The following is a 12,274-nucleotide window of genomic DNA, read 5'->3' on the forward strand; positions in this document are numbered from 1 at the left end:
TTGTATTTACTATTTACTTGCACTATATTTATCTGTTTTATTGTGTTGCACTGCTGGAGGAGCCTGTGACGTAAGATTGTCATCGTCATAACTACACTGTAGCTATGTTCGTATGACAAATAAAAAACCTTGAACCTTGAATTTAAACTTAATCTCTTGGTGTAAACTGCACTATATGTTTCTATTAAAGCTTGGTCCTGCTCTAAGAAATGAAGTGTTGCCGTCTCTCCTTGTGGAACAAATGCAAAATGAATGGACCAAATAATATAAAAGCTGGATTATATCTTTATTTTATGACCATTTTTAAATGTGATGCTACGGATTTTTTTTAAATATCACACTGCTCTATTTTAAGATTTAGTTTAAGATTCTTAATTTTATAAAAGTAAATCCTTCCTCACTTTATGAATCTTTTCTTTGGTTAAGATATCCTGAATACTTAATACACTATCTCTAATCAACTTTTTCCTGAACCCAACAGTACTTTATCAACTCGCTTAGAAATGCAACTTTAAAAAAGAATTATTATTGAAAGGGTCAAAAAGGTTTCATTTGTGATAGAGAATTAACAGCAGTTCCCTTTGCAAATATATTTTTGTATCGGTCAACAGCACATACTGTAAGACTAAGGTATAATTATTATTGTATATTAAACATTAAATAACTCAACATAAATCAATACAAGGCTATTACTTATAATAATAATAATAACACCTTTAAAAAAACAATGGAAATTAAAAGTAATATTAGAATACAAATCTTAATTAATTATTGTAATCAAGGACATTAAAGTGCAGAAGGACGCATGTTACAAATCAAAGGCAAATTAAACCGAAGTTTCTGCTGAAATATCGCAATCAGCTTTCACTCCTCTATGGAAGCAAACAAGAGACAGAAGTATTTGAATTTGATCAGACACCGAATTTATAACATTGAAAATAATTACTTTGAAAATCATGTATCTGAATTTTTTTGCTCCGAATTTACCTATGTGAAATAAAAATGTAACAATTCAGGTTAAAAAAATTCGAATAATCAAATTCAGATCCCAAAAATTCAAGTGAAAAAAATTCAAATGTACAATTTCGGTGTTTAAAAATTCGACGTCAAAAATGTCGGTGTTTAAAATTCGATGTCCAAAATTGCGATGCAACACAACAGACAGGATTTGCAATCGAGCCCGAATGCAATCAAACCGACTTCTGGCCTATCAGAGCCAAGCGGCGAACTCCGGGAGTGCGGTGAAGCCCAATGCTGCAAACTGTAGGCGATGGATGGGAGCAATTCCCGTAGACCCTATGTTAAAATGTCCAACTTAAAGGTAGGGTAGGTAAGTTTCAGAAACCGGCTCGAGTGCACTAAAATTTGAAAGTACACAGCCGAAAAGAATCCGCCCCTTCCTTCAGACTTCCTTACAGAGCACCTTCTCCAACACACATGAACGCGCACATGACGTCAGCAGACTGGTGAAAGTGGCCGCCTGTTGCTGGCGAGTCATTGAAGTACTGCTGCAATGCATGCCCAATGACGGCACGCCCAATGAGGGCACGAGATACATTTGTGTGTGCACGAGATGGAAGGCTGACAGACAGGGCGGATATCCAATTGGTTGTACTTTTTACAGTATTACGGGTTCCACAGATGACATTTTTTTATGGATTTTTTGTCAAAGCACTTAAGATATTCATTGCTATCGGGTTGTTAAGAGCATTCCATGGAATATAACAAAAAGTGTATCTCGAGCCGGTTTCTGAAACTTACCTACCCCACCTTTAACATCAGAAAATGAACATGTTTCTAGCCTGGATCCACAAAAACATTTTCTGTATATAGTTAGCTTCCCCTTTCATGACAACGGGACTGCTGCTCCTAGCTCCTCTGTCTAGTGATGGCAAAATGAAGCTTTGAATGAAGCATCGAACCACTTGGACAATTGTGTCGGAAATAGGTTAATTTCTCGAAGCTTCAGTTACAGCGACCTCTCCTGGCGAAGTGCAAGGCTGCAGTGCGTTTAACGTATCTTTGCCTTGAAAAATATTCGATGCACACACATACTAAGACTGAATATCATGTTCTATTTGCAATTAAAGATTGATAATTGTGTGTATTGGGTTATTGAGAAGAGACTAGAGAGTGCTGGAAAATATTTTGGGAGGAGAGGGCCTTTTATCAGTTATTAAAGTATTAAAGTTGAAAAGCAATGATTAAAAGTACACTCATTCCGGGCTTTGAACCAGCTGCGCGGAGGACATCACCTCATTCGGGCCGCCGGCTCTACCCACTGGGCTATCTATTCCTTAAAATATTCAACTATTTTTATATTACTTATCATTGTCTTTTTGTTCACAACTTCTCCACATTTCGAAGTGTTTCCCGACCTATCTTTCTTCCTGGCTTGCTCTATAATGACACTACAATTAAAATGCAATACCAACAACAACTCAACAGCAACAATGCAAACTACGACAATCCACACATTGCGCATTGTTTAGAGCGGTCATAAAGTGTTGAAGCGCTCAAATTTGAAACTGTTTCAACCTGTCACCTGTCAGAATAGAGACGAGGCAGTGCATTGAATCACCTGATTGGACGGCGAACCAGTGAGTTGATTCATTCAGGAAATGAAGCAGTTGCTGGTTTGGACGTCACATGTCACGTGATTTGAAGCAGTTGCCCCTATCTCCAGAGGGGCAGGTCAGCCAAAAAGGCCAAACGGGCCGTTGCCCGGGCAACATTAGCCCGTACCTGTGCACGTCCCTGCAGCAGTGGATAACAGCTTCTGGCCTGGACACAGTTTGCACCTCACCGTCACATTCCTGTCTATTCTTCGGACGAACTCAAAATAATGGGCATACCTCCACCCAGGGTCGGCTCTAGAACAAATCAAATGGGGGGGCATACATTTACCAAGGGGGGGCACACACTGCCGTCAACAACCAACACAAACACCAACGTAACTTCAATTTAAAAAAACATACTGTAAAGTGTATTGTCTTTCACACACATTGCAGGGGTGTAGACGACGCTGAAGTTGGCTTCCGATTCAGAGCATCCGATTCGGCAGTTAAGGGGAAAGTTAAGGGACATTTAATTTACAGAGCTGAGCGAACAATCCTCCGTGTTTGAACCTCTTAAATCGCTGCATAGCCGATTTATTTGGACTGGATTATCCCAGAGAGGCTAAAGATTCTTTATAACCCAGTTTGAGATTTGTGAAACCTTTATTCTATTTGTGAAAATACAAAAAAGGGCTTGATAGCCCACTCCCCCTCCACACCGCTCCACACTCGTTGCTTTGGAACAGCCCTTAATATGGCGGACCCTCCGCGTGAACGCGCAAACGGAGGGGTAGGGTGTAGGGGTAGGGTGTAGGGGGCGGTTTGGGAATGGGCCTGAGCCATGTTTATGCAGCACTGCACGTGGAGATGTGGACGCGCAAGTCACGCAGATTACGTACATATAAACCTGTGGCGGAAACCCCTCTTGTCTGTCAGTGTGATTATGACTGATTTTATAAAAGTAACGCGTGTAAGGGAGAAATAGACTGTTATAAAGACTATATTTTCTTCAAGAATGTTCTTAGTATTGTAGCGATCCTGATAGGCTACTCAGGGTGTCACTTAGGCATCCCCCGTCTCTCTGCCAATCATAGAGCTGCACCGTGATGGTGGCTGAGGTGCGGGCCTGTGGTTGGTGGAGCGGACGGGGGAGGGCGGGGAGTTGTGACGTAGACAGTGCTATATATATGGGTATGTGTAGAAGTTAGTGTTAGTGTGTGTGGAGTGTGCGGTAGAACCCACGAAGTGTACTTGACCTGTTATCATCTGTCTTCAAATACTAGTTATTAAAGCCTAATAACTACAAGCCTGTCTCCGACTCATCTTGGGAACGTTACATTGGTGTCAGAAGTGAACTTTTCGAACAAGGGACGTCTATCCGGACGAGAGTCGTAACTGCGTCACGGAGCTAGCCGGTAAGCTAGCGGGGATGGATAAGTTCAGCAAGATGGGAGTGAAGCAGGAACACAGTAGTGATGAAGAGGAAGATGGAGAATGCGGGTGGTCGAAGGACATGAGAGAGGAGTTCATGAGTGCACGGGAGGTGAGAGAGCGCCTGAGAGAGTCGGCGGTGAGGATGGCTAGAGACGCGGGAATGTCTCCGTCTTCTGCGGCAGTTCGCGCCATTTCCAAGCTGGAGGTAAACAACAATGGCGGCGCCCATCAACCCGCAGCAGCCGCCGCCGGGTCAGTGAAAACACCCAAATTCTCGGGTAAGGCAGACTGGGAGGCTTTCCATGCCCAATTTGAACTGCTTGCTCATGCCGGGGGGTGGTCAGTAGAGACTAAAGCACTACAGCTAGCTTTGTGCCTCACAGAAGAGGCTCTTTCATGTCTGCTACTACTTAGCCTTGAGGACCGACACAGCTATGAAGCGTTAGCAGGGGCTTTGAAGAGGCGGTTTGGACAGTGTTTCCCGCCAGAGCTGCTCCGGAACGAATTGAGTAACCGCTGTAGGAAGTCTGGAGAGACGCTGCGTGCGTTGGCTAACGACGTGGAGAGCCTGACGCGGCGGGCATATGCACACATGCCACCCGGAGTGCAGAGTGAGCTGGCACGTGATCAATTCATCAGGGCTCTCCTCCCTGCGGACTTGAGGGTTGGGGTACAGCTGCAGCATCCACAGTCCTTGCAGGCGGCCTTGGAGATGGCTGTGGAGAGAGAGATTGTGTGGAGTGTAGCGGCGAGGAGCAACGGAAGGCCGGTACCACCGGCTGTGAGGAGCTGCAGAGTGGAGGAGAAGCCTGTATGGGTTACCGAAATGACTGAAAGTGTTCAAGTTTTATTAGAGGAGAAAATGAGGGAGATGGAAGCAGCTGTCAATGCAGAGAGGGAACTGCGGCAGCAACAGGAGGCTAGACTCAAAGCGAAGCTGGCCTCTCTTGAGCGAGATCTCCAGGAGAGTAAAGAGAAGGAGAGCCTTGTGGCCTCTCTGGAGAAGTGCCTCCAAGAGGGCAAAGAGAGAGAAAGGAGCCTGGTGGAGGAGGGTGCCAAGAGGGAGGTGCAGTTCAAAGAGCTGCTCAGGAGCCTGGAAGCCGAGAAGGACAACCTGGAGGAGTGTCTGACGAACCAGCTGTCCCAGCTCAATGGCAGCATCGCAGACTACCAGCAGGAGGCGGCGGACAACCGGGAGCACTTGGCCGAGCTGCAGCGGGAGGTGGAGCGGTTGGCGAGGGAGCGGGCCGAGTTAGAGGCTGAGGCGCAGAGCAAGAGCGACCGGGACGCCAGGCTGGAGGAGGACATGAGGCAAGCACAGAGAGAGAGAGCAGAAGCAGAGTCTGGTAAGCAGGAGGAGCTGCTGAGGGAGAAGCAGCTGCAGAGGGACTGCATCAAGTACCAGGAGAGGATCAGCGAGATGGTTAGAGACGCTAAGGCGCTGCAGCCAGGTTACAACGAGCTCCAGAATAAGCTAGGACAATCCCAGCTGGAGACTTTGAAAACTCTAGAAGACCTGAAAAGGACAGAAGCAGAGTTGGATACCTGTAAACCTCAGCTGGATGAGTCCCAGAAGCAGGCAAGCGTAGCTATAGCGGAGAGGAGTATCATGGAGCAGAACGCCCAACACAGAGAGGCCTTGATGAAGGCAGAGGTGGAGCAGACCCTGGACTCTGTGAGGTTCAGACTCGGAGGCGAACTGAAGGAGATGGAGCTGAGAATGGACGAGGTGGACAGAAGCGGAACTATGACACCAGGACAAGAGGGCAGCATTTCCGGGCCGGGGAGCTGGTCTGGGTCTGCAGCCCACAACGGAAGAAAGGCCGGTGCCCAAAACTGGACAGTCAGTGGGTTGGTCCCTGCAGAGTACTGGAGAGGGTGGGGGTAGTGTTTGTGCTGAGTTTTATTTGTTCCTCTTGGGCGAGGAACTTTGTAGTGGGGGGGTAGAATGTAACGTTCCCAAGATGAGTCGGAGACAGGCTTGTAGTTATTAGGCTTTAATAACTAGTATTTGAAGACAGATGATAACAGGTCAAGTACACTTTGTGGGTTCTACCGCACACTCCACACACACTAACACTAACTTCTACACATACCCATATATATAGCACTGTCTACGTCACAACTCCCCGCCCTCCCCCGTCCGCTCCACCAACCACAGGCCCGCACCTCAGCCACCATCACGGTGCAGCTCTATGATTGGCAGAGAGACGGGGGATGCCTAAGTGACACCCTGAGTAGCCTATCAGGATCGCTACAGTATGATACAATATACCTATTGATTTTGACAGTTTAGTCTGTACATATTTTATATGGTGCTTCCAATTGAGTTTTTCGTCAACAAGCACCAACTTTTTCTATCTCTGTATTGCAAATCCGTATAATGCAGTCATTTCTACTCTCAGACTTTGTATTGAATAACATGTAATTTGTTTTGGCCACATTAAGGGATAATTTATTAACTGCAAACCAGTTACATAGTATTTTTAATTCTGCATTCACAATTTTAACAAGATCGCCAAGATTATGATGGGAGCAGAGAATTCAAAGTTCAGGTTCAGCCAGGGCCGGCCCTTGGCATAGGCAGTATAGGCGAATGCTAAGGGCGCATCAAGCCAGGGGGGCGCCGAAAATTGGGGGAAATATATATTTTATTAAAAAAATAAAAATGTAATTGTGATTTTTTATTTTTTTTAAATAAATCAATTTCCCGATTTTGGATCAACAAAGTACATCTTATTATCTTATCTTAACAGAACTACGTCTATATTGCGTACAGAGCCCATACACTATGGCGCCCCCCCCCCCCCCCCCCCCCCCCCCCTAATTCAGGTAAGTTGAACTGCCCCAGCCCCGCAGGCTGTTTATGTCCTCAAGGAGCGAGGGGGGCGGGTCAAGTGTCAGTCAGTGACACTTGACCCGCCGCCTTTGACCTGCTGTGACTCGGGAGAAGAAAACAAAGACGGTAATTAGCATGTCGAAAATAACAAAGTTATCTGGTGCCCAGGGAAGAAAGAAAAGAAAAGAGGAGGAGGACAAACGGGAGAAAGACAAAGGTACAGTAACGTTAATGTGATGATGATTAAACAAAGTCAATAAATTGATTGTAGTTACCGTTGATGGAACAGTTTAAACTTGCTAGCTTACTTTTAGACGATAGCAAGTGTAGTGGAAATTGTATTATATCCTGATATGTTCAAAGTAACCAAATGCTTCTCATTTGGTTACTGTGCTGTTTTCCTCTATCTTCTCTACTTCAAGGCCACAGAGCTGTTTTGGCTACTGAGTTGACTCACACAAAGTCACACGAGAACTTCTACAGCTCAAGGCCAGGTGTCTAATAACAATGTGACCGTGTGAAGATTTATTCTCCTCCCCACCTTTTTACTCTCCCTTTATATTGCTTTGCTATTATTCAACTGGGCACACTCGCGCAGACTATCCTATACTCTGTGAGACCTGTGTCTATATTTTATTGTATCTGATGTTTGTTTGAGGCCTCGAATAAACATCACCAGAAAGACAACTCTGTTGGATTCACCATTTATTTGTTTTCTGACTTGTACTCTACAGTATTGGGGTTTTTAGATTTCCATAACAATTGGCGCTGCGAGCAGGGTCTCTGCAAGTTCGATTGGGAACACCTACGAACGCTGGTTGGTAGCTACAGGATCCTCGGATTCCCTCTACCCCGCGACAAAAACAGTACGGGACGAGAGGACCAGCGGCGGGGGTGGAACTGATTGACTTCACGAGACCAAACGGACTTAGAAAGGCTTTCCAATACTGGGTGAGATGTACAATGTCTAAATTGTTTAAAGTTAAACGTAATTAAAACTCCATGACGTTTATGAAAGGGGCTGCTCGAAGAAGGGGTTATCCCGTCGTAGATAGTGGGTTTACGTTTAGTTTTTTACGTGAGTTGTACTGTGAAACAAACATCACATAGGGTTTATCCCGTCGTAGAAAGTGGGTTTACGATTAGTTTTTTACGTGAGTTGTACTGTGAAACAAACATCACATAGGGTTTATCCCGTCGTAGATAGTGGGTTTACGATTAGTTTTTTACGTGAGTTGTACTGTGAAACAAACATCACATAGGGGTTATCCCGTCGTAGATAGTGGGTTTACGATTAGTTTTTTACGTGAGTTGTACTGTGAAACAAACATCACATAGGGTTTATCCCGTCGTAGAAAGTGGGTTTACGATTAGTTTTTGCACGATTTGTACTGTGAAACAAATGGTGATTTTGTCATGGGGGCCCGATTGTAGATGTCATGAGAGTAAAATATGGTGAAAACAGTCTGTCTAAATTAAATATATGGACGGAAATGTTTGGATTTCCAAAGGGAGGTTTTTGAGTAAATTAAAAATCAAGAAACTAAAGAATAAATGTATTCTTCAAGAAAGAAGTAGAGATACAAATAAAGTTAAAGTAAAAGACTTATATAGAAAACTGGACACTCACAGAAAGTGTTTATAATACTGGGAGGATTAAGCAGAATGCCGTGAAAGAAGGCAGTTGGCCTTGGGCATTAAAGAAAATATTAAGGTTGAAGATGAATGTGAAGAAAAGAAGGAAAATAAATTATTTCCAAAACCATGTAAACCCCAGACATCTCTGTGTTCTTCCATTGCAGGCCTGAATGACCTCTCCTCGACTGGGTATCCTTTCCCTCCCCCGGGGTACAACCCTGGCAATCCGGCTGGCACACCTCCACCTCCACCGCCACTACAAGCCCCAGCCATGCAGTCAACTCCAAGCTCGCCACCCCCATCAGCCCCAAATAGATGGGGACAACAGCGGGATAAACAAACCCAAGCCCAAGCAAGTGTTTGGGCAACACACCTCAGTAATGCCTTTCTCAACGGACTCACAGACACAGCGCAAGCTACGCAGAATGCTGGCCGGTCACAATACCGAGGGAGAGGCAGAAGAGGTTTTCCGAGGCAGAAGACGAGAAGCAAGACCTTCATTTGAGAAAGATGTTTCAAGTGTGGCAGTGTTGAATATTGGATTATGGGACTGCTCACAGAACACTGGCGAGTGGAGGCAAAGAGGGGGACAGCAAGGACGTCATTCACAATCAGACTGACCTACACCAGATGGGGAGGAGGGGACCCGATCGAGCGAGATGGAAATTCAGCCAGCATCATCGAACCAGGGAAGTGAATACATACACACACATCATGCTTTTGAAAATTGGAAAATGTAGAAGACATGCCTGTGGTTAAAGAGGGTACATATTTGAAATATGATTTGCCTGATTGCAAATGTAGTGGTAGATGTATGCACTCATTAACTAATGCACTCAATGGGAGCGGCTGGGGTGACTGTAAAGGAGAAGTTTTTGTATCACTTCAGAGTGGAGATAACGGTGATGATAGTCAATCCATTTCCCACATCAGTAAAAAAACAGTTTCTTTTATCCTCCGTCTGCCTAATACATTTACTGGGCAGAGATCTGAAACTCCGGTTCGGCTTAGATCTCATTTTTCAACAAATGAGGGTTTTAAAGTCCGGCAGCCATCTCCTACGATGGTTCAAAAACTTTTGATGATAAAGAACTGTGTGGATGTGTATTAAATGGCTGCTGACATACCCTGATTCTCAGGCGTTGTTGCGTTTGACTGATCAACGTGTTTTTCCACCTGCTTTGTTCATGGAGGCTTCTCATTTGCATTATACGTGCTAACGTTGTTAATGTTGTTAATCTGTGTAAATGCTATGATGAGTTTTTCTGTTAGAATGTGTGAATGAGGAGCTCATGCTTAAAACTAAGCTTGGAGTTCGCTGCGCAGCGCTGGTTCCTGTTGCACTCACACCCACACAATACAAACTGTGTCAAATCCCAGGGGCGGTCCACACATTTCACTAGCCAGGGGGCCCACTGATAGATAGAGGGATTTGGATCCAATCGTTAAAGATTTGGAGTCAGTCACTGATTGGACATCTACACACACAGAATATGTTATGTACTATATGTCAGGTGACATGTATAAGATGAAAATGTGCACAAACGTAGCCGGTCTACGCACATTGCTGTTGGTTGAGGATGATGGGGTAATTCTCATATTTCTGAGCTTCCTGCCGCGCTTTCAGATGGGCCATACTCACTCTGGGCAGCTCACAGATATGACGTATGTTTAATGTCCACGTTCCGTTCAAATCAACCCCCGTACCCATTGAAACGTGAAGTTGTTGATGGCATTCGGTCAGTGTTTACCTCTCTGCTTAAACAAGGGGTCATTATTCCGTGTAACGATTCCGGTACGTACTCCAGTGTTTCCTGTCAAAAAGATCAGAGACAAAACCTCCTGACGAGTGGAGATTTGTCCAGGATTTACAGCTGTAAATGCTATGCAGCTATGCACGCTCGTCCCAAGTCCTTATCTGATTTCTTCCTAAGTTCCAGCCTCTGCAGCATTTTTTTACTGTAATAAGATCTCTCAAATGCATTTTTCAGTGTTCCTGTACACAAAGACAGTCAATTTTGTTCACATTTGAATATAAGGGTAAACCTTACAGATTCACACGTTTGTGTCAAGGCTACTGTGTACAACCAGGCATTGTGTACAAGGTTGGTCTCTCTCCAAGTTTCTAAAGGCATCGCTCTCATACAAGGCCAGTTTGATGACCTCATGATTTGCGCACCCACAGCAGTGTTCATAACACACGGCTGTTGTTATGCTTGTTGTGATGTTACATTAGTCCGTTCTCTGCTTGTAATTATGCCGTTACAAGTTTCAAAGTTGTATTTATCATCTGAATTTGCCGAAACAAGTTTGGTATTCTGAAGCCAATACTTTGTTTATTCTAAAACAGATGAAAACAAACTGTCTTTTATACAAAATGGAAATATTATACAAGTAAAACTACATGTTACTTTAATCCCATGTAATTGTAGAATGAACACAGTCTTCCTTTGTATAAGTCAGGTGTTTTGAGTAGTCAAAATTACCTACAAATCATTGTACACATTTGTAAATATTATTTTCCACTTGTTACCATTGTGAGGTTATTTTGTATGCAGCGCTGCGTGATTTTGTAGCTAGAAATTCAGACTAAAGTACTCAGATATTGTACTTGAATAAAAGTAGAAGTACCAGAGTGGTACAGTAAAAGTCCTGCATTCAAAATGTTCCTCAAGTGAAAGTAGGAAAGTATTCTCATCAAAATATAGTGAAAGACAGTAAAAGTAGTCGTTGTGCAGATTGGTCCATTTCAGAATAATATATATGATATGTTTTATAATGATTGATCAGGAAAGTGTTCTCAAAGCTGGTAAAGGTGCAGCTAGTTTGAATGACTTTGTATACTGCAGGGTAGCTTGTGGATTTACTCCAGGTGGAACTAAAGTCTGATTCAACACTTGATTATATTTCACATCATTCATCCACATCTGTGAAGTAACTAAAGGTATTAAATAATTAAGTGAAGGAAAAGTACACCAGGTACCTCTGACTTATGTTTACTGCCAACCTAAAAGTATTTTTTTTTAAAATAGTAATCAATGATGTTTTGAGAAGTTATTTGGCTGATTGTTTTTATATCGGCTCAGCCAGGTTTTATGGGGAGCCCAGTCTACGTACACTCTAAAAACAAATGCTTGGCTTAACAAAGAGAATCAAGGCAATAGGTTGCATCGATGGTTATTGAGTTAAGACAACTTCTAATGACATTTTGTTAAAGCAACAAAATTATTTGAGTTAGGGGAAAAGGCGTTTCCTCTACAATCAGGTGTTTTCAATTACCACTTACTTAATAATTGGTAGCATAAACACAAGTTTTTAAGTTGATTACTCCAAACGTTCCAACTTGTTTTACCGTATGATTTAAATGTAATCTTAAGTTGTGTATACTTAATTACCACATGTTGAACATGGACAGATGTTTTTAAGTGGACAGCCATTTGTAAATTAAGTTGCTCCAAATAATATTGTATTCAATCGGGTTTTCCTTTTAGCTTCAATTCACTTTTTATTTTTGAACTGCAGTTGTTTATTTCAACACATGAATTTAAATCAGGAGAGTTTGAATTTCAAGTTGTATTTGAATGACAAGACCTTAACTCAAGGTGTAGAACAATTAAGTTATCAAGCCAATTGCATTACAATACCTCAACTTGAATTTAGGGTGAAGTCAATTAACGCAGAAATCAGAGTTCAAATGACACAATTAAGTTGCAACTTAAACTGTTTATCTAAAATCAATTAACTCACATTTTTTTATCTTGCAACCAGTGAATTTAATTAAGTGGAGGTGAAAGGTCGCTTGAAT

At 43.1% G+C, this 12,274-nt stretch overlaps 1 protein-coding gene across 1 annotated transcript; it reads left to right on the plus strand.

The window, feature by feature from the left end:
* The first annotated feature begins 3,787 nt into the window (after positions 1 to 3,787).
* LOC117556369 (trichohyalin-like) lies at positions 3,788 to 5,887 on the plus strand. The gene is made up of 2 exons (XM_034231669.1): positions 3,788 to 4,039; positions 4,088 to 5,887. The coding sequence occupies exons 1-2, from the start codon at positions 3,988 to 3,990 to the stop codon at positions 5,878 to 5,880; spliced, it is 1,845 nt and encodes a 614-aa protein (XP_034087560.1). The 5' UTR covers positions 3,788 to 3,987; the 3' UTR covers positions 5,881 to 5,887.
* The last annotated feature ends 6,387 nt before the right edge of the window (positions 5,888 to 12,274 follow it).

This window comes from Gymnodraco acuticeps, unplaced genomic scaffold (genome assembly GCF_902827175.1).
Source record: "Gymnodraco acuticeps unplaced genomic scaffold, fGymAcu1.1, whole genome shotgun sequence".
Taxonomy (NCBI): Eukaryota; Metazoa; Chordata; class Actinopteri; order Perciformes; family Bathydraconidae; genus Gymnodraco; species Gymnodraco acuticeps.

Coding starts and splice junctions, on each gene's coding strand:
- LOC117556369 (XM_034231669.1), top strand. CDS start 3,988: ATGGATAAGTTCAGCAAGATGGGAGTGAAGCAGGAACACAGTAGTGAT. Junction 4,040..4,087: donor GGAACACAGTAGTGATGAAG/AGGAAGATGGAG, acceptor GAGAGGAGTTCA/TGAGTGCACGGGAGGTGAGA.